The following is a 24,078-nucleotide window of genomic DNA, read 5'->3' as shown; positions in this document are numbered from 1 at the left end:
CACCAAGTGGTGCTGTGCTATATTTCTTGGGTAGGGCCCGGATGTTTCGAGGATGCGCTGCTTTTTTTCCTTAGGTGGCAGTGGTAAGGAACCGTGTCTGGTGTTTGACTCTGTTATGGGGATCAGGTAATATTAACCACGATCATACAGAGGAGGAATATCTCAAGCTCTTTATTTTTTTTTTTTTGTTTCTTTGTTTTTGTTTTGTTTGTTTTGTACAACACTCGCTTCTTCACATTCATCAACGAATACACTGGACTATTGTTTTTGTGGTCAACGAAAGCAAGAAGATGTACATTCCAGAGGAAAACCATCAAGGTAAGATTTTAAAGTTAGTTTTCCTTCGTTAGTGGTTGGCAGCGGGAGCGCGCCCGTGCAAGGTGAGGTATACAGGGGTTATACCTATCAGATCATTCATTTTAGATCATTCATTTTTGCTGTAAACATAGTTAGGTACAGCTTAGCTGGCAGGCATATAAAAAATACACAGGTTTTATTATTATTTTTTTTTAATTATTTTTTTACTGCAGACGTCTTTTGGGTTGTTTAAACATACCCTAGACTCCAACATGTGGTGTTTTAATAGGAACCTGATATTCTCGAACGAGGAACGTGTTTTACTGTAAATGCGTCCAAAGAGACAGTCTGGCGTGTGTGTGTGTGTGGTTTAAAAAAAAAAAAAAAAAAAAAAAAAAAGTAGAATTTTAAACATGTAATCATGCAAACAGTCAAGTTTTGGAGCGATCGCGGTTCTGAAGACGGTTTAAATGTGACACATGTGTGGGGTGTTATATAATCTTGGAGATGTACATAATGTCCCCAAACTTACTGTGTTTCCCGTTTGCGACTGGCACTGTTTTTGTTTTTTTCATTTGAAAAGATGCCCTTTCCTTGGCGATGTTATTTGTGGAAGACCTGTTTATTTATTAGCCAATAAAAACAATATATAATACTAACGTATAACATGTATACACATAAAAAAGGGATTTGCCATACAGTATATGTCAAATACTGCATGCGCATTTCTTTTGTTTGTGAAGTTACAGTGTAGACTTTGCCAGCAGTCTGCTATATTTTTCTAAACGCTACAGTAATTCATCTTGTGTAACCTAGATTCTTCTTCAGAGTAAAGTCTATTCCAGGAGCTTCATGCACATAATCACAAACCAGGTTATACACGTCGTATACTTTTGACTGACAGTATGTGTTTCTTTTTTTCTCCCTCCAATGTAATTCTTAGTGTATTTATTTCGATAAAATATAGTATGTATTTTCTTAACCCGTGCTGTTTCAGACACATGGAGTAAGCAAACTGGCTGAACCCGGAATCTGTGTACCACGTTTCCATGTTAGTTTAAAAACGTGTGCATATGTATGTATTGTTTTTTCCTAAAAAGTAAATGTTCACGATTAAGATTTGTAAATGAGCGCATTTGGCAAGCTTTACAGATTGACACCGGGGCTGAAGAAAGATAAAATATATATTAAATATATATTTTATTGGCCAGGGAAAGGTGAAGAAATACGAAGTTAAGAATAAAAAAGACCCGTTTATGTGGGTCAGTGTTCTAGTAATAGAAATCCGGGCCCCAATCATGATCCTGTCGGTATACCGTCCCGATAGATTTGCATCCTTGCTGTCCCTAAATTGCTGCGCAGTACTTTCAATGGGGGTATGGTACAGTCCCGATTTTCAAGATTGAAGATTGAGCGTTTGTGAATTTTAGAGTCCGCGGTGTAATCTGACTTCGCGTCATTGCAGAAAGTTTAACAATACATTGTTAAATATACACACCCTTGGCCCACCGGTATCACCGGTTATACTTTTACCGTATTTATGTGCACACACTTCCAACAGAACTATATAGGGTGCAAGTAATATAGGAAGTAATAATGTAAACTTCCTTTCTAAAATGTTTTTTTATTATTGGAATTCCATTGCAGCATAATAATAATAATAATAATAATAATAATAATAATAATAATAATAATAATAATAATAATATGGGTAACAAATAGTGTGTGGGGGCTTGGGGCAGTATTTATATAGTCAGGTAAATGCAACTATTTACGTCATTGTAGGACGGATGGGGTGTTACTGCATTAAAAGGATTTTGAGAACTTTTGGCTTTATACATTGGACAGTCCAACGCAAGTCAGTCTTGGTGATGGTTTCTGATTGCTCTTGTTTCTAATGCAGTTGCAACAGCTGTTATTTGCCTAGGATGTTGTAAGAAGCGAAAGGATTAATATGTACTTATGTACGCTGCACAGATTCCCATTAGATTAAACCACATATGTTTGCTTTTTAAAAAATAAAAACAACAAAAAAAAAACAAAAACAAACAAAAACTCTGCAAATAAATAATCGTCTTGCTAAATCTCAAAGCGCCCACGCTGTTTAGCAACCAGGCTCTTTAGTAGCAGGTGATCATCAGTGGATTTCTTTGGTAAGCCGCACAGGTGCTGCACACAGACAGCAGTGAAATGAACATAAATAAAGTTTTTGTATGTTACGGGTCCTTTGTAAAAATGCACCGCGGCTGTGTTCCACAAGGCTGCGTCATAGTGTTGTTTGAAACATAAGTTTAAAACGTCAACGTTCAGGACAGCTTTGTAAAACATACGCTAGTGTGGATGGGTTCTGTGTATAATGTTTCAGTATACCGCCTTGCAAGTGAACCATGTACTGTGCACCTGAGGGCTGTTATTTTGAGAGGCACCTTGTTTTTGTAATGAGCAGAACTCGCTTATATGTAGACGTATGTTTTGTGACGATTTATTGAATAGATTTAATTTCTCTCTTTTGATTCAATACAGTATCACTCATTAGAAATGTTCTTCAGTTGCTCATGTGTGACAGCACCTGCAGGGTTATTGCCCAGTACCCTTTAGATATTAGAAGGGCAGCTGTTTCTATGACTTTATATGCGTCTGCACTACAGTAGTCTTCTTCATTGCATATGAAACTGTATACGTTTTTTTTTTTAAATATGTAATTAAATACAATTCTTTAAAATATGAATTTTGACATGCAACTTAACCTGATGTATTTCTGTTGGTTTACAATGTATTTTGAATAATCAATTAAATACCTAATAATAACATGTTGTTTTATTCCAGTTTATATGAACATACAATTATAAATGTGGATTAAAATTCATGTTAACGCTATAGTACAAAAAAAAAACCTGTAATAGGTATTTACCTTTCTGTTGGCAAAAATACCAGAGTTGAAGGCACTGCATTAGGGAGCTGGATATTAGGGTTGAAGGCAGTGCATTAGGGAGCTGGATATTAGGGTTGAAGGCACTGCATTAGGGAGCTGGATATTAGGGTTGAAGGCACTGCATTAGGGAGCTGGATATTAGGGTTGAAGGCACTGCATTAGGGACTGGATATTAGGGTTGAAGGCACTGCATTAGGGAGCTGGATATTAGGGTTGAAGGCACTGTATAAGGGAGCTGGATATCAGGATTGAAGGCCCTGTATAAGGGAGCTGGATATCAGGATTGACGGTACTGCATTGCTTTATCCTTTGTATTTATACTATTTTTTAAAATAGTTTTATGTTGAGTAATTACTGATTTAATTAAGTAGAATTTTTTAACAATTGTGGGTAGCATATTCATGTCCCCAGAAATATTTGTATTCATAACAGTATTTGCAAAGTGCTTTTACTTTATTTTGAAGCATGTATCTAATTGGGAAGATTGGTAACATGAACTTGTTCAGTGCCAGTATTTTTGTTAAACTCTGACCAAATTAATGTACAGAACACTCACTTTCAGACAGAGTCCTTACAAGTGCTATTATCTGATTCTCGCAATCATGGAAAAAGTTCCATTACAGGTGATGGCGGGCCGAAAGACCTTTTTGTGTATAGTGTGTGTGTGTGGGGGAATGTAAGGTTGGCAAGGATGGGGTTAAATCTGTCCCTGCCAGCAGTCACAGGTGTGGCCATTCCCTAATTAACTAATTGAGTGCTGGGGAGTGGCCACATGTATAAAAGGAAGGAGAAAGCCTTTGTTTGTTGGAGGAGTTTGTGTGTAACGCGTGATTTGTGATTTGTGATTTGTGATTTGTGATTTGTGATTTGTGATTTGTGATTTGTGATTTGGTTTGTAGCTGTAGTGAAGGCTAATGCCCAGCCAACAAGTGATCTGTTCTTTTGTTTGAACATTTTATTTTGGCCCTCATGCCAGTTTATGTCTCTGGGTCTAATTCCTGCTGGTAGCCAGTCTGGGCCATGATGCTATCCTGTCACAGGTGGTGTCCAGTACAAATTAACCTTTTCACAGCCACATTGGTTTTTCCAGAGGTTAAAAAACAATTAGACATTTTGCCCATTTTCATTTTACCACATGTTTACAAACAATTCAATCTGATATGACACACCCCTAGATTATGCTACTGGGAACAGTTTGTTTTTGTTCACAAAAACTCAAATTTGTAAATCATCAACAGGCATTGGAATCAAGTGATTGCCATTCATTTTATTCACAGTCACATGTTTAATGGCTATCGTGCATTATTTAGGTCGTGTGAATAGGATATTATTTGGCTTATCCGGCTCACTATCTTGTGTTTCTTAATTTGTCAATGCCCCTATCAACTGGGCTCTCTCTCTGGACCTGGAAATCAGAGGTTCCAGACAATATCAGAGATCAAAATGAAGTTTCAAACCCAGTATCTCAGAAGTTACTTGGGTGGCTTGCAGCAGTGTAACGATTCATAGCGTAATGAGGCTTTTTTTACATGACATATTGTACTAGAGGTTTGTATCGGGAGTACAAAAACACAGTTCGCTAAATAGTTCTTGAATGAGGAACATGTGTGTGTTCTAGCTGGTATGATGAACACATCCTCCATGCATCATACAAGTATCCAATCGGGACCATTTCATGTATCGTGATAATTACAGTATATCATGATAGGTATGATAATTGTGACATTTGTGTATATGTTGCCCCTCTAGTGGCTGAAGAGGATTGGATCTGTGGAGAGGCAGGGATGGGATGGGGCCCCTCAGTGAACTCCACATTGTCATTCATTTCAGCTCCAAGTATCTCACTAACTATTTTGCATCATGGCATTTAAACTGATGGGGACAAACCACTTTAAAATCTTTGTGATGTCTGTTTACATTAATTTAAAAGTTATTTAAAAATAAATATTGTTATTAAATAATCAACAGCCCAGAACAGTTTGTTGAATATCACACAGTATTTTTAAAAAAACAGCATTAATGCACTGAGAACTACAAAAGTATTTCCTAATGCAATGGAACCTGGCTCTTTAGTGCAGACAGAGGGTGCTCTCTCTGGAGCCCTGACAGTACAGGCTTGCGTTCCATCCCTAGCTTGGGGAAATTCAGTACACGAGTCACTGCACATTGGAGCAGTAGTACATGGCTTTATACTAGGGGTATTAGTTTCTGTTTAATTGACAATGTTTATAGGATTAAACACGTTTGATCTTTTAAACTTTAACACACCTGTAAGGTTGGTAACCACTCCGAAAAGCTGTTTTAAAAATTATTTCCACGCGTATTTCTGGAAAAGACTGTGTGTAAAGAATTTAATTGTATATGAAAAAGATGTGGAGAAAGATTCAATATGAAATAAACACTGTACGTTTACTACTATGTAAGCACTAAGGCTAACATCTATATCTTCTCTGAATATTTTTGACAACAGTTCCCAATTCTAAAAGTTTTTAACATTTGCAGGGTTAGAAACTTCCACTGCTAAATCTAGTCTGAACTGATCACACTGGAATAAGTCTCACCTGAGTCTGTAGGTTAACTGTTAGGAGTTATTCATGTAGCTATATGGGAAGTAACAATATGTTTAACAGGGGTTGCTCAATTCCGGATTTTGTAATCCTATAGTTTGTGATGAAAATTACTTTTATCTAGATCGTTCTGATCCAGTTTTCCAGAAAATGTCACTGCTGGATTACATTTATCCAGATTACAAATAATCACGATTACAAAATCTGTTTAAAAAAAAAAAAAAAAAAAAGTGATTTCGATCACAAAATGTAGGATTACAAAATCTGGATCACTGTTATCCAGATTACACATTATGAAAAACTGGCCCCTGCCTGCAGAATCATTTAAATAATACACTTAATTGATGACAGTTTGGAAACCCAGGACTGCGTGCAGGTCAAGTGTTAGTTTCTAACTCTGTACTTGGCTAACATTCAAACTAGTGACGAGAACAGGTTCACTGGTCCGAATCTGGATCGCTTTGTGTTCTTTAGTGCCACCTAATGGTAGATCTGCACAACCCAATGTCTTTAAAGTCAAGGTATTAGTAAAATGTAACAGAACTATCAATAATAAAGTGATATTATGGACAACTACAGTATTCATTTACAGAAAAGGCAATGACCTTTATACACATGATTAAGCAGTTATTAGTGCTCTCAGTTAAACCGAGAATGTGTGATATAAGCAATCACTATATAGATTTTCAGTGTGTAGGTATATTTCAATGTAGTAGTGTAATCATAATAAATTGAGAAATGCGGAATGTGTGTATTTCCCATTGGAATCACCTCAAGCCCCAGTTAAACACTTAACTATTTGAGTTGCAGTTGAATAGCAAGCCTTTCATGAGGCACTGTATTTTCTGAAATGTTGGTTCACAAAATGGTAAGGCATCTTGAACTCTTTGGAGTTCAGTAGTAATCTAAAAATGTAAAATTAATATATATATCCTTGTTGGATTTGAACCATTATGAGGATCAAACATTGTGCTAACAATGCAACACGCTACCAGTCAACCATTAAAGCAGTCATGTTACAAGGTTCCCAATTACCTTACATATGTTTTTTTTTTTCTTTCTGCATTTACACATCAAACAATTCATATAACTGTATTGTACAACTTTCAAAAGTGAACAACGTCACGTTAGTTTATTGTATTTATTTTAAGTAAAATATTATAATCAGGATGTTTTTCTACTCTATGCGAATGTGCAAAATATTTTTTCCGTACCAGCAGGAATTTAACCCTATTTGCTCACTTAACAGCAGTGCTATCTCCAAAGCAGATTTCAAATCTCCCCTCAACTAACTGGGTAAGCAGTGCTTCATAGTATTAGTACACGTCAGGTTAATATTGATAACCAGGGGCACATAATTTTAGGCGCTATCATTCTGCATATAAAAACATTGTAAAAAACGGTTCTTCTTGGCTTTCCTGAAAGAGCACACTGTGAACACTGTTGTAGAAATTGGACAGTGTCAGTAAAACCATTATGTTTCGTTACTTCAACGTCTAAAACGTCAATGGATTCCTAAAAGGGAACACTCACAGGTCATGTGTAATGGTTCAACTGAACCAAATTAACCTTTGCTTCATGACACCTTTTGCCTCATTTTGTGCATGTAGGGTCGAACCAGCTGAAGCTTCATTCTTCATGTTCCTGTTTTAAAACAGAAAATAAATATATTTCCGTTAACATACAGCACAAGCCTGGGTCTCCACAAAATCATTTTCATTATGAAACTAGATTATTGTATGTTCTAATTGCTTTGTATTATGTATATTAGTTTGTATATTTGTTCAAGCACTGGTTCAGAGAATGTTTTGGCCATATTTGTTGGACAGTATATACAGCAATCAGATGCATAACAGTAGTCCAATCATGTTAATCCAGCAAATCAAGATTTTTGAAATATCAGGTTACAGCAATAAATACAAAAACTGGGGTAGCCTTTCTGTGTTGCTATGATTGAACATGCCTGGGGTTGGCTGTACTGTCTGTGTGTTTAAATTGTAGTGACCCAGAACGAGCCACTGGGTAATCTTCTCCACTTAGTTTCTGTTTTGTCAATAAGTAGGTTGTTTTGTATCTCTCACAAAAGGGTGTTGTGTTTTTAAAAACTATAACTGGAAAATGGCTACTGAAAGCTAGTACTCGTTGAGGAAATCATCCAGGCCAGGTATCTTTCTTTTTTCACCTCTTTCCAGAACTGGATTACATTACCATGCGGAATGACTGTTCTGTGGGAAGTGCACTGCAACATCGTTTGAGAAGGTCCCCCAGAAGGGAAAAGACTTTATTCCACATGCTTTGAATTTACATTAGCATGACTTACAGTTTCACGGTATTGGCAGTGGCTGGTGTATGTTACTTTTGGTGAAAGCAGAATCAAAGTCCTACTGGGTCGATTTTCTGTTCACACTCAGTTTGAATGTATTTTATTGTTTGGTCTAATATTATTGTGCAGCTAGAATGCACATGCGGTTTGTGCTTTTACAGGCAGGAGAGGTCGTGCAATTTTTATTTCACAAAGCCATTAGGTACCGACTTACTCAAAATATATATGGGTCATTAAGCATGTTGTAAATGATAATTGTCATCAAATTAGAGAGCAAGTTTCACTCTTCCAAGCACATGCAAAATAAATAAATAAAAGCTATCTAACAACCCTCTTATATAGTGCTGTTACTCCTTTAAGACTTACTGTATTTTAACAGTTCGGATGTTTGTACATTTGTCTCTTGTAAATAAACCATTTCATTTTGAGAATGCACTGAGACTATTTTTAGCTTGCTGGCCAAGTGAGGGTTTACCCCAGAAATCCCATGTAGGCAGAACGTTTATTTGTGGTTCAAAATTTCAGACTGCACTTCATCTGGTTCTTGTCTATCTGGATAAAATACCTTTAATCATTACTTTTATTTGATGTTTGTTTTACAGTACTTAGCCATGCTGATAATTTTTTTTTTAAAAAGAATACAGCCCCTAGAAGACTGTCCACGTGTTCTATTGCATGGTAATGCTGCCCATGCAGATTCCAGCACCACAAGCTGACACTCTCTGTTAAGTCTTCCCAGCAGGAAACCTGTGGGGTGACGAGGTGGGAGTGATTGTTCGCTCAAAACATGCTCCAAACTTTAGTGTTTCGTGTTTGTACCCAGCACATTAATTGAACCAATTGTGCTTATATAACTGGATAACTAATTACTGGTAATATTTGGATTGAGGCAGGAGCAATCAGAGGTGCCATTCTCGTTACTCTATGCCACCGGGGATGCTTTGTTTTTGTTCACGGAAGTGCCCCATTCTAGTAGAGAGCAGTTATATCTTTTTTTGGGACAGGTTGAATCAACTTGTGAAACAACCACAATTGGAGTTCCCTGTTAGTTTTCTTTCTCTATCTCTCAAGTTCTCATGTAGTGACACCTTCAGAGAGAGACACGGCAGGAGCAGCTGTAATTTTGCTCCACTGCTCCAGGATGAGCTAGCCTAGCCTGCACGTGGTATCTGATCTCGCCGAGAGAGCTGCCTCGTTCGGCACTGCGACCCACATCTGGAACATTGCAGTCTTCTCATCTTGAGTCGGTGCCTTCTGCCAAAAGTGACCTTTATGCACTGGAGTGCTTGAAAGAGGCCGCACCACAATAACAGATGGCTAATGACTGTGCCTGCGAGGGTTTACTCTTGCTTGATGTATGTGTATGTATGATGCATATGTTTGTGTAATGGTTAGTGTTGTGCGATACTGTCCCCTACTGATGAGATGAGGCTAAAAATCACTAAATGCAGACGAGACTTGGAGCCTCCACCCTGCTTGGTACATAGTTTACATTTTCTCGTTTTTTTCTTTTGCAATCTGTTGACTGTGCTCAGAACAAAATCTTTGGGTTTTAAATTTTTTTACATTTTTGGTAATTGTGCTGAGTGGCATACTACCAACTGAATCTGCTTTAGGGTTACAGAAGGCCAGTGACTCTACCTCCCTGTGAATAAGTAAAAATCTAGGTCCATAGGAACCTGTGGTTATTAAAAAATGTTGTGTTTTATGGGGATCATGTATTGATTTTCCCATTGTTTTATTATGCATAATATTTGGAGTGCTTAGCGTGGACAGGTATGGCCAAATGTTTTGCATCACCCTATGGAATTAACTAATTTTGCTTCATAAAGTCTAATGAAAACCTGCTGAATAATGTTATGTTAACATATTGAATTGCATACCGCTTTGTATTTTTCCACATATTTAACAAAACACTGACAAAAATAAATCAATGTGACATTCCCAATTCTAACATGAAACACTGTACTACTGTTATGGTAAACTAAACTAAAACGTCTACATGTTTAAATATGACACCCTTAGTACCAAGTTATTTAACAGCTATAATTTGCAACCCTGTAACAGTTCTATTTGTATGTTCCAGTGCAGTTCCAGTTTACACCACTGTACTACATTTTCACTGTACTTTCTCCATTGCAGTCAGTCTCACACTTTTAAACAAATATTCATTAGACAGAAAAGTAATTGTGAAACAATTGGCCAGAGAGTGTTTTGTCTACGAACCATCCAAGTGTGTTATGAAGGTTTCTGGGTGGGATGACACAGCTGACACCCATAACCTGCCACACTACCATGACTCGTGGTCATGGGGCTGCTGCCAGAGGAGAAGCCAAGCAGAGTAGCCTCACGGCTAATATCAGTGCTGAGGCAGCTGTTACTTGTAGCAAGTTGTCACTTTCTGTTACCTCTGCCTGCCAGGCTGAGAATGCAATTACTATACATAGTTTCAGCACTAATGCCTTGATAATACAAATTTTTTTTTAAAAAAACTTGCAGGTGATCTGTGGAGATGACTAGCCTAGTAAAGAGCAGCCAAGAGTTTAACTTTTATACTGTGCTGTGAAGTTAGGGATCGAGGAACAGTGTTTTCTTTCTCAGACAATGTAATGTTGAGGATAAAAACTCATTCCATGCGATACCATGAGTAGCACCAATTAAAAACATAAAAACATTTGACCTAGCATTAAACGTAGGCCCTTTATCAGCATTGGAGAGGGGTCTGCTGCATGACAGATGGGTGGGTAAAGCCCTGTATGCTGTGTTTATCCACACGCCCTCTATTGATCTATATAGTTTATCAGTCTACATGGCTCGGTTGTTTCTCTTTCTGTCAGTTGAAGTCGTTTGTTTTCATCTTTTATTCTGGACCTGGGTCTGTTACTAGATGACACTAAGCTACTCTCACACTGACCAGGGCAGGATTGAGAATGTGGGATTGTTATCCATGATCGGACAGGAAGTGGGACCCCAGCACTTCCCCACAAAAATACGTTTCAAAAGATTTTTTTTTTTAAATGTATCCTCAGTATGCTGTGCTGAAAAAAACAAAACAAAAACTGAATAATTAAATTCTGTTTAAGGCTACATTTTTTGTAAAGGATTTTTTGTTTGTCAAACGTAACAAAAACTAGGCATTAGAAAATTCTGTTCCCTGTCTGTTAGGAAATTATGGGGTTATTTTAAAAAGCCATCAAGCAAAAAGCAGGCTGAGGGGAGAAGATAATAGTCTGGGAGGAAAAAGAACAAACTAGGGTAAAAATCGCTATCACAGGAAGTACAATCAGGATTTAAGATAATTGTGATTGTTGTGATCATTTTAAGCCAATGATCATTATTATTGTCCAACATCTTGGCTAAACCTGTAGATACGGTCTTATGCAGTGTGTTGTTTATTAAAAAAAATAGCAATTCAGAATGTATTTTAATAAGAGGTCCTATAAAAATGTTGTTGCTGTTACAATATGCTTGTCATAAGTACAAATTTGGGTTGTCCACTCACCTATGACAAGTCTGTTCACGTGTGTGTGAAACAATCTGCATTTAGTTTTTTTTTTGTTTGTTTCATGCTGATCTTTCTTTTAAAGGCTGAATTTGTATCACAACTCTGTGCATGAGTAAGAAGAGCTGCCAGAAGAATGATCAAAGACTAGTTGCTCGTGTCTAGTTTTAGATTCTGGACCGTGTTCAGCAGCCTTTAACATAATGAGGCTAAATCAACATCTTGGGCATGACGTCAGCCACGGCATTCACAGACACCACTGGGCCTGTCTGGAAAGCAGCACAAACAAGGTTGACATGGATGATGCTTCAAGGCAGTGGTACTGAAATCTGGCCCTCGTGATCAATTCCAACCAGGTCCTAAATTAGTTAATAGCCTCTTACCAGGTTTAATTAACTATTTTTGAACCTGCTTAGAGTAAAAACCTGGACTGGACTCGATCTCGAGGGCCAGAATTGTCACTGCTTTATGGGGTTCTTTAAAGAAGTCTTACCTGTAGTGTACATCCATCTGCAATAAGCAGCACGGATTTGAATATGGTGTACCATGCAAGTCTTAGAAAAGTAACAAGTCTTTACTTCTTTGCATCGGTGTCACATTTGTAGTGCAAGGTTGTGGTTCAGATTGCAAAAAACAATGTCCAGTTCAATCCAAAGATATTTATTTAGTTATAGAAACCACAAGCAGTAGGGCTGAATCAAAAATAATCGCAAAGGCCAGAAGGCAGACATTCCTCTATCACAGCAGGGCTTCTCTCTCTACACTAGTACACTGAAATGAAACGCCTGCAGCATACTGCAGTTGAAAGCAGTATAATTTACATGCAGATCCAGCATGAAAACAACTGTTTTCTTAAAATATAATTAACACAAAACTGCCGCGTTAACTAATACATTTGCAGTCCTTAACCAACAGATACAATGACCTACCCTATATCGACTGTAACATCAAGCTGGTATTTTGGATCCAGTGCAAATAGGCCTACTTTTCTAATGGTTTACCATTTTACAAAGTTCATTTTTAGGAATTGACAGATTTTGCTTTGTGGCTGTTTTCAGTGTTAGTGTGATTAGAGAGCATACATATACCCCAAATTCTTAGCAGGGATCCATTATAATTATTAAATACTGTTTTGAGTGTTTTTTTTTATTTTTTATTTTTTTTATTACTGTATATAGGTTTACCTGTAAAAATGTTAATAAAAGAAAGCCATTGTCATTGTTCCATATGTTCAAACTTAATTTTACACGAGTCTGCGTACATTAATTTCAGGAATTCTATTGCTCTTGCATGTCCAAGGTCATTGAAATAATCATGGTACAAGGTGTCATCTTTTTTAATGAAAATGCATGTGTGCATTTATTCTGTACAATAAAATATTTTGTATTTTGTTTTCCTCATGACTCCATAGAGTTTTTATTAGTTTCATAGTTGGGCTGTGATATTGTCTATAGCGTCAAAGATTATCATGATCATTTTGTACCCTCATTGTTTGCAGCCTTAGGCAGCTGCCTATGTCGCTTACCCACAGTGCCTGGCCTGGGCATAAGTTGTTAATATTATTATTATTATTATTATTATTTATTATTATTATTATTATTATTATTATTTTTTTTTTATTTTTTTACTGCTCATGTGAGTCCCAAAGAGTTAATATAAGTTAATGATTTTTAATAGAGAAACTACTACATATCTACAGCTGTGGCCAAATGTTTTGCATTATAAAGCCGAATGCAACCTTCTGAATGTTACATTAACATATTGAATTAAGTTCCACTTTGTAGTTTTCCATGTACATAATGAAAATTTCAAAATCTAACATCAAATACTGTACAGTACAGTCAGCACTCATATTACCGACCCTATAAAATGTTGACTTCAGTGAGTGTGACGTGTATCTGATTATTTCATTTTGGCCTGCCTGTACAGTACATTCTTTTAAATCCGCTATGTATTAATTTGTAGCAGTATGTAAAATTCCACATTACGACCTGATAGCAAAATTAAATCTAAATGTTACCCATGCACAGAATTGCGTAAAGCGGAAAAGGCAATGCAGTTTATCAGAAGATTCAGAGAAAAACAACACATTATCCAGAATTAAAACAGTATTCAAAATTACATGCGCTGCTTCAGTTTCACAGAGCATTTGTAAATGAAAAAGCACAAAAGCAAGACAACAGATTTTTTAAAAAGAAATAAATACATCACAGAGTATCTAAAACTGTTTCATGAACAACTGGGTCACATTACCATAGCTGGAATTGCTCATGTTTTTTCTTGTTGATGCATTTTTGTCAGGCAAGGCCTGTGACGGATAATCAAATACATTTTAACATTGAAGAGATGGGCTTTGTATCAGAGAATTGGTGATGGAGTCAGAAATTGCATGTGATGGGTAAATGCATTACTTTATTACATATAATAAGAACTTATTTTATTCTTATTACAAGGACGGTAAAAGATGATACTGAGTGTATTTGAGTGCTGACTGCACTACTATTATGGCTTCCGGTAGACTCTTGCGAAATCATTTTGTAGTTTCTTTGATTGCATCATGTTAATAACATACCTAAATTATTTATTGTTTTCCCTTTAGCATTTAATCAACACATAATTGTTAATGGGCGTCAGCAATTCTCTGCCTCTGTGGCTTAAACAGTTGTGAAAACAAGGCTAGCCATGGTTAATGCAGGCTTTACCATAACCAAAAGAAAATATCTTGCTCATTAATTATTTACATGTCATAAATCATTTGTATCTAGCTTTTCAAATGTCAGTGCAAAACTGTAAGTATTGCAGAGTGATGGGGCAACCCCAAAGGTCTTGTTTCTGAAGTTATTTGAAAAACCTTTCTAATGGTTTACAGTCAATTTTTAGGGCTTTTGGAATTGACAGATTTTACTTTGTGGCTATTTTCAATGGTAATGTGGTTAAAAAGCACAGCGATACCCCAAATCCATTGCAGAGATACACTATGCATGTTAAATACTGTATACAATTGACAATCCCCTGTAGAATGTAAAGCATATATTTTGTGGATTGCTTATATTGGAATGTTCCTTGTTGGCTACAAGAATGGTTTATATTGTGGCCTCGCCTTCACCTTTCTGTGTATATATGTAGGGTGTGGCCACATAATGATAAAGTGAACCACTTGGAAATACCCACGTGATCGGTGGTGCAGTATTTAAGGCTTAGAGCAGTTAGCTGGTTTTCATAATGTGATTGCCATGCTAGACATCATCTCCCATACTACAAATGCAGAAGTGGTGATCATGACATTGACATAATGAAGTTTAGGTTTCTGCTCGATAGAGGCAGTACACTGAGTTATTGTCTTCACGTGTGGAACTCCTTCAAATGTGCACCCTTATAAAAGTTTACCATAGTAAAAACGTAGCAAAGTGTAATAAAGAGTAGTGAAAGCATGAAAGCATGGTACAGCATAGGTAAGCACTGCAAAGAAAAACAACATATGGTAAAGCATGTTAAAAAACATGGCAAACCAGGGTAAACTATGGTAAATGCATAGCATAACCATAGGAAATGTATAGTATACTTGCTAAAATACTGTGGTAAACTTTCAAAATGCTAAAGAGATTCCTTCAAAAGTCTGTTTTTACAACTGTGATCCTGTGAACTTTGTTACTTTTGCAATAATTTGTGATTGGGTGAAAACAGGCTTTGCGCAGGCATTACAAGTGAGCCCTTATTGTACATAGCCTACTTAAATACAAAATGATTCAATATACTGACATGCTCGTAACGAATGTCAGCATAAGTTGCCCCTTTAAAAAAATAATAAAAAAACAGGCATGAACCAGGCACCACCTCACCACACTGGAGTCACCCACATGATTGACAGCTGGCAGCATCACATTAGGAAACCATTAATCAAGTTGTTTTTTTAATTAAAAAGAGAAGTGGTTTCCAGGCTTATTTTAACCCCAATTCCACTAAATCCAAGCTCCCTGCAGCAAATAGACACTTAAAGTGCAGTGAGCCCTGCAGCTTTAAAATTGTTACAATACATATTCTTGAAAGCTGTAAAGCAAAACCTTTCTTTTTTTTAAGAGAGTACCTGCTTTTAACATTTAACCTTTGGGGTTCCATTGGTGCTTTCAACATCTTTTGTCTGTTTATTAAGAAATAAAGATCTATTCAGGCATTCCAAGATATTTAACAGACACTGTGTTACATTCTGATAAGATGGGCAATACATTCTCTACACCACCAGCCAGGATGCCAGGGCACTCAAAATAACTAACTTCCATCCAATTGTTTGAACTACGTTTATTTAGTGAGCAAACAAACAATAACGGAGGTTAACAAAGTTATTGCATTGTGTTTAAAAGCTAAAGGTCAATGACGCACTTTGCTGAATCATATGCAGAGAGATGCCAAGCAGAAAACAATCCAGTGTTGTGCCAGATTTTGTTATATTAAATGTAGTTATATTATTTGGCCTCAGTTTTTGCCATGTTACAGATTTGAGTTATGATTTCTTGTATCAATGCTGTTGAAGGGGTTTGGGTTAGCGCAAGTAGGCAATTTTATAGAATTGCCAGGTATACTTAAATCCCAGTTTGACTAGAAAGGCATGTATTTCGAACCTCTGCATAGTTTTATAGGATGATTTAGCAAACATCGACAGAAGGAGCTAATGTTGAACCAGCCCATTTAAAGATTTTGGCTGCAGGACAGTGGGACAAAAGTCCCATTGGCTTTAACACATCCATGTAACTCAAAGCTTAAGCAGAGAAAAGGTATAATCTGGCACATGGCATCAGTGTGTGTGTGTGTGTGTGTGTGTGTGTGTGTGTGTGTGTGTGTGTGTCGGGGGGGTGATCAAGAATCAATACATGAAAGTCAATTACAAATAATTCTAAATCTGTCATGGTTTACCAAAACTCAATAATATAAAAGCATTTTAAAGAAAATAGCTATGACATCGTCTTTCATTCTCCATGAACATTTCAACACTTTAGGACAGATGAGTTACAGTTTTTGACATTAAAATGTGATATAAATTGACAAAATGCTATAAACTGCGAGCCAGGAAAATAAAGCTGAAGCAATTGATTTTTTTTTCTATATCAAACATTTATTTCTATTAAAAATGTATTATGTTTTATTGTTTTTTTTCATGGTTCAACAGCTATGATTCCTTTGTGTTACGTAATTAAATTAGCAAGTTAATTACTACAAAATAAACGTTTCTGCTGAATATAAGTGGCTTGCTACCTTTCTTCTTTACATGTAATGTGTTGCTGGTGTGTATTTTTAATATGTTGTTTCTTTATAAAGAGGAATTGGTTATAGCTGTTGCTCCCATTTGCCTTGTAGTGCCATTCCACTTGCATTCTCATTATAAGGCGCAACACATGTAACCTCTTTCCCATCTATGAGTGAGCACTGTAATTAGTTTACTCTCTGTGGAGTACCTTTCATTAAACAACCCCTTAGAAGGGTGCTTGTATGTTTTAGTAAATTTGCTGACACAACAGTGGGATATGTGTTTCATGTTTGTGAGGGTTTAACCCCCCCTAAACCCCGCTGCAGTATTGTGGCTGTGTGACAGTTTAAGTTTCCGTTGACAGTACACTTTGCTTTATTGTCTTTATGTTTGTGCACAGCTGTATTCTTTGATTCTCCCATTACCAGTGCTTCCAGTAATAAATGTACCTTTCACTGCCACATTGGTTTATCCTCTGGCCATATCATTGGTACAGATATACTGTAGTGTCTTTATAGTTTCTACACAGATGCATTCTAGGATATTCTCAATAAAGTTCCATTACTGGGGGTGTCCATTGAACACTCCTTTTCAGTTAGTCGGACTGGTTCAAGATTTAGATATTAATTTGCATATTCATTCATTTGTAAAAAAAAAAAAAAAAAAAAGGCAATAAAAGCCATTATATGTAACATGTTATTTAAACTAGAAAATATCCAAGGAGTAAGTTATTTACTTTATCCCCCTAAATTAACTGCACAACAATGGATGCCATACAGAGTTTAAGTTGTCTGTAGTTATAGCTTTATAACTACTGTAGTTATTATCTTTATAATTCTGGTGAAAATCGGCGATGTCCAAGTCCAGCAAAAGTTTTATGAAACCCAATTTTTTTATTTGCTGCTTGCGATTGTGAATTGTCGCAAATCGCTTTTGTGAAATGGGCCCCTGGGCGTGAACCAGTGACCATGAACAGAGCAAGCAAGCCTCTTAACCACTATGCAAAAGAGCCAGGTTAATCTTCCTGACAGAATCCGTATAAGCAAGGCATCCCTACACTGCTTGTTATTCTTGCAGGGCTTCACAGTTTTGAATATCATAGGCACTGTGTAAACTGGGAAGGCCTGCGGTTTATGAAATGCAGATTTAATGCTTGGGAAACACACAGTGCTTTTTGCCAGATAAGCAGGCTGAGATGCATCTCCCCACTACGCTGTCTTCAAGAAGCTTTCTTGACTATAACCGATAGAGGTGTAACTTGTCTGAAATATATATTTTCAAGCAAGGCTGGGAGTGGAAGAGATTTACAAAAATCATTTCACATTCAATAAATAATTGAAAAGTGCTTGTATTTAGAAGCAACCATCTGGAATAAATGAAAGGTCTGTGCAAATGCTTATCCAGTGGTATCCAGCAAGATAACCCATATTACAATTTATTTGCAGTCTCTAGGCAGAGTGACAAGGATTCTTATTGCATGACATGATCAACAACAAGCAGCAATCGATGATCAATAAACTCATTAGAGAAGAGCATCTGGAGCTTCCACAATCAATTGAGTTGTGATTCATTCTCTATTCTTTTATGAAAGTTTATCTAAGAAATGGAACAGGGGCAGAAATACATGTGTTGCTTTTTATGTGTTTATCCATTTAAAACATTTTGTGGGGTCTAGTCAATCTAAAAGGTGTCAGATTTAAATACTGTCATTATTTACCTTTAAAGCATTCACATTTTTTTGTGTGCCACAGTTGAGAGCTTAACCTCTTTAGCATTGTGTGTGTGTGCAAGTCTGTTTAATTTTTTTCCTTTTTTGAAAGTATACAAAAAACCCTGTTGTTGATTATAACAGATTAATTGAAAAAATATTTTTATCTATAGAATAGCACTGGAATGAATACCCTGTACTGTTTCCAGCACCTTGGGGATATAGTGTGCAGACAAGGGAGAGACCCGTACTGCCAGTTCTTTATAGGGGATCTGGACATCCAAGCACACCTAGATAAAGAGCTTTTATTGAAAACTCCCATGCATTCAGTTTACAAACATAACGGTTTTAGATCTATTTAACATGCATGTCAGTAACATCCACCCCTTGCTATAGCTGTAAATTCAAAATTAGCTCCATCAGTATGATGGACATGTTGATGACATGAGTACTACAGTAATTTAGGATAATAGTTAGGAATTCAATACAATTTGACAAGGAATTCTCCAGCTATATGCAAAATTGTAAGTGTGACATACAGATAGATGGACAGACAGACACCCCCTATATTTCAAGAATCTGATATTGTAAATAAATTTAAGTAAATATGATGTTAAGACCATGCTTTATGACAAATGGAATAGCAGTTCTCCAGATAGATGTAAAATGTAGATACAGCTGCCTCCATTATATCACCTTCACAAGGAATTTATTCAACAGCAGGGGGAATTAAGGCTGTTACCTTATAAGAGCATTGAAAATAACATATTTAAGTACAGGAAAAACACCTACATGGGAGGCAAAACGTGCCTTGCTTCCTGAGCTCTATATATGACTTAAAAAGAGGGTAGCTTCATTGTTTTTACTGTCCCAAATCCTTTTATCATGTTTGCAGTCATTGTGAGTTCTGAGTTAGGAACTGCTATTCAGTTCCAGCTGCCTGCCATAGACTATTGTAATGCGTGCTAGAAGTCTTTATATAAGTGTCTTTATCTTATTAAGTGCCAACACTTTCTAGTGTATAGCAGTACGTTGCTAAGGGGACAGTAAAAAAAAAAAAAAAAAGAAAATTCAATTTTAAGCCACTTGCTCTTTAGGCATTTTAAAGAGCATGTCAGCGCTTGTAGTGGCAAGAAGGATTCAAAGGGGGAAAGAAGCTTGTGTCCCTACACTTCTTGTGGACAGAACCTGGATGTGGGACACTGCAGCTTTAAAACTCCAGACAAGCAAGTGAATAAGATACTGAACCCTGTCCTAGCAGCATCATAACACTATTAAGCAGGTCCTTGAAGAATGAAGAACAATGATAAACAGTGCAATAAGAAGAAAGGGCACATGCATACGTTCAGAACTTCCCCCTGCAATAGATAGGTCAGTGGGAGAATGGTCAAGGTGAAAGTGCAATGAAGCCCGCTGACCCTTGACTCACCAAGTGTAAGGACTACTGGAGGTCCTAGGGGTCATCTATCTGCTGTTCCCTCTGGTAATACTGTCTATGTAGAGTAATTCCACTTGTGTTTGCTCCACAATCCAGGGATTTGTATATGTGTTAAATACATCTCTGTTGGAAATCTCAGCTATGGTCAACTCTGCTTTTTGTAATGTCTGATGCATGAAGAAAATCAAACTATGTTATCTGCACTGGCTAGAAATAACCATGTGCCATGTAAATGCATGGCTAGAAAATAGTCTGACCCCAGTCCTGGATTTCACAACTACCCTGGTTTAGGTACATAACCGATATTTAAATGAACAGGTGCCAGCACTTATCACAGCATGAAGTCTAATTCTGTAGGTTTGCTATTAGGAGTTGTTCTTGCACCTATAGGAGAGTAATTAATTTAACAGAGGTCTGAATGCATACACTGCTGCCTCCTGATCATTTAAACAACATACTACACTGAGTGTTGTTCTAAAACACTGGACTGGATGCATGGTCCTGTAAATGCATGGTCCATTGTCCAATTATTGAGCTAAGCTGATTCCCGCTACACAACTACAGAAATTAAAGTTTTTTTTTTATTATTATTGATTCATTTGTTGGCCATTTTTGCAAGGATCCTTAAAATGCAGATTGGAAGCACAGTGCACTTTAAGGTAGTGTGCTTTATCAACCTCCTGAGGGATGCATTTCCAGCTGTGTGCACATGCATAGGGTATCACAGTTGGGTCATGTATAGATCACCTGTCAATCCATCTGTTTACTTGTATGTTTTGTACATCCTCCTTTTTTTCAATTGTTCGTATTGGAACACAAAGTCCTGAAACTGAGTGGTGATATTTCTTCTTGGAGAATTGGAACCGAGATCATGGCAATCAACTGTTGCTTGAGCTCTGGCCTAATCTAATACCCTAATTTTATGAAACTTGGATACATGGACATTCTTTATTGCACAGCAATTCAAATCTATATGTAATTGTGAACATATGAACGTATGTATATATTATACTGTATGAAAGCAATTACATCACTCTGCAAAAATGATGGACAGATAAACCGTCTTGAGCCAGCTTAGACCCACAGCTGTTCCATCACCCTGCTCCCCCTTCAGCTGCTGGAAATATACAGTAACAGGAGTCCCAATTTGGTGAAGAAAAAAACAAAAAAACAACTAATAAACAGCTATGAATAAATTGCCTGGAAGGGAATGAGAATGTTTTGAATTGTGTGAGAGTGAAAACAGTGCCCTTGCCAGTAGGTTTTTCCTGTCAAGAAAGACTGTTACTCCTGTTTATCCATGTTTCCTTTATTAACTCAGGAGTGGAGATGGATATATCCAGCAACGGTTACAGTGTAGATGGCTGTATATACATGTGTCAAACTTCAGAGTTTTACATAGATCTGCAGTACATGATTAAAGCTGCTAAGGATATTCTTTAGTAAGTTATTATTGGTATCATGATTTGTGGGTAATAGGAGGCTGTCTGTCTGTCTATCTGTCTGTCTGTATGTATCTATCACTGACCGCTTTACCGATATCTAGAAAACTGCTTATCCAATTGTGATGCAACTGGCTAAGGACATTCTTTTTTGTTGTATTATAACTACACAATCATATCATTGCTGTGTCACTACAGTGTATTGACAGTTGTCTGCTTATGGATTCAGGCGTAATTCAAAGCAGACCTGCCATGTAAATCCAGGCTTGCAGAGTAACTTGCTGTGACTGCATTCCGGTTTTTAGAGGAGGAGGGAAGGTGAGGCTTCATTGTTGCTCTCACCATTCTATGTTGATAAAGTGCTTAATTTATTTTTTGCCCAATTCCTGGCTGGTGTAAGTAATGCACCCATCCTGATGCCCTAGTGTTTAACAGGATAATTGCATTTTTGAAAGTGGTTCAAGGTGTGCATGCAATCAATAACCTCTAAATCTGAGTGCCGGTATTGTGTGTCTAACATTATGCTTTTAGTATTGTGCTAACAACAGAATCCAATATTTCTACTTATGGAAATGTAGAAAGAGATTTACAGTTTGATAAATGAATAGTGAAGCTCATTTCTTTCTTTCTTTCCTTTCTTTCTTTCTTTCTTTCTTTCTTTCTTTCTTTCTTTCTTTCTATCAGCACATACGTTACAAGGATCATTTGCAGGACTGATGTATTTTTTATCTCAGGTGCCCTTGGCTATTTTAATTAGCCTGTTTCCTACCATAAAATTGAATTGTTTTTGAGACATTTAGACTAAGACAAGAAGAGATTTTACTGACTGGCTGACACTCTGTAATATTATTAGTTACATAGTAACACATTACATTAGGTGGCTCTATACGTTATAACAATACAATAATGCAACAACGTGCTTAATTATACAATGAAAAATGTTGTTAGCGTTTTTTGTGGCTGTGTATTACAGTGTAATTACTATGTTACCAAACATGCAATTGCACTGTAACACCCAGATGTTCACAAAAAACAACAAACAAGTAGAAATCCGTATTGCAATATGGTATGTTCAATTTAAAAACGCCACAATAATTTAAATTTATGGCTAATACATTGGCTAAATTAGTAATTGAAGTACATCTATACTACAGCAATTTGAACATTTTAGAAGCAAATTGAGAGAGTTGTGCTGTGCATGTGTAAGCTATTGCATATTTATCAAAGCCCTATTTAATACGCCTTTGATCTTTGAGGTTGAGGAAACTTGATGTATAATTTGTGAAGCTGTTGCCTTTGCTAATGGTGTGTAAATCACCAACATTTCTTTCACCAGATGTATAAAATGCCAAAGCTACAGAAATGTGTGGCTTCTCACTGGTATGCAACATCTGGTTTCAAAACTTCACATTATTCTAACATTACATTTAGTCAGTCTGTAACATTGTTTGAATTCATGATCGTTATATTTATCTTGATTACATGTTTGCTGTCATCGGTCAGTGTAATATGGTATTTATTTCAGCAGGCTTTTAGGTTTAGAATGTACTTTGACAGCAGCAGCACATTTAATAGCACTTTGCGAGACTCTGGAAAGCCGTTAGATATTTATTAGCAGCATTCAAAATGTTTAGCTGGTGCTACAAGTACTGTAGCCTGCTAAATGCTTCAAAGCGCTTTGTGAAACAGGCCCCAGGTTCCTCTAACAGAATACACCATCTACCATAGAAGGTAGAAGCTAAACGATAGAAGGCAAACCAAGACAACTGAAAAAAATAATACATGTTCTCTGCGGCACAGAAGAGTGTTTTGCTTCCTTCTTTGTTCATGAGGTTATTTTATTGAGAATTGTATATTTGTTTGAATTTTAGAAGAGTAACACAAGTTTGGCCTAGCACTTGTCGATTCATGTCAACAAAATACAAAAATTAGGGGTTGGCAACGATATGAAAATTGTGTATCGATATTGTGCACGTATTTCGACATCAATATTGATAATATCGAAGTCTTCCAAAACACAGAAATATAATAACACAATTGCAATATCAAACATTGTGGCAAAGTAGTTAAGTGTGTACAGGTGCAGGAGTGATGCATTGCATGGTAAAACAGACAAATGGAGTTATAATCCAGTTGGAATGGAATTGTATTGTATCCAGGTCTGGTGACCAAATAATAGGACCCTGGCAATACACAACAATGTGTACTGCACGGTATAAATAACAACGGGTTGCAATTCCAAACAACAGACACAAATATCTTCCCCACAATAATACTAACACGGTCACCAGTCCTGAGTGCGTGCAGCAGTACTCATGGTGGGTGACACAGTTTATTAGCGACAATCGTTCAGTGCTGTTGATGACCCCTTGGTAAACAAGTGCAACCGCCTCTCCAATCTGCAGCTGCCACGTCGTTTCCCTTCCGGGTCAATGCGTGATTGCAATGGAGTCTCGCCCCTTACATGGCAGGCTGACTTCTCTTGAACCCTGGGAAAGAACTGTCAGACCAGCCCATCCAGGGAACTCTTTTCTTGGTGCTTAGCACCCTCACAGGTCGGGAGATTTACAACCAAGAATCATTGTATTTCTGTCACAAACTTATATAGACGTTAACTGATATTTACGTAT

The 24,078-nt window shown here is 36.9% G+C and overlaps 1 protein-coding gene across 1 annotated transcript in view; it reads left to right on the top strand.

Moving 5' to 3' along the window:
- LOC121319532 (voltage-dependent L-type calcium channel subunit alpha-1C-like) overlaps positions 1-24,078 on the top strand; it is a 326,930-nt gene continuing 302,852 nt past the window's right edge. Inside the window, exon 1 of the mRNA XM_041257053.1 lies at positions 1-318. Within this exon, the coding sequence (XP_041112987.1) occupies positions 291-318 (28 nt within the window). The 5' untranslated portion in view covers positions 1-290. The remainder of the gene's footprint in view (positions 319-24,078) is intronic.

This window comes from Polyodon spathula, chromosome 8 (assembly GCF_017654505.1).
Source record: "Polyodon spathula isolate WHYD16114869_AA chromosome 8, ASM1765450v1, whole genome shotgun sequence".
NCBI lineage: Eukaryota > Metazoa > Chordata > Actinopteri > Acipenseriformes > Polyodontidae > Polyodon > Polyodon spathula.
Note: the sequence above shows the minus strand (reverse complement) of the source record. Positions and strands in the feature narration are given on the sequence as shown.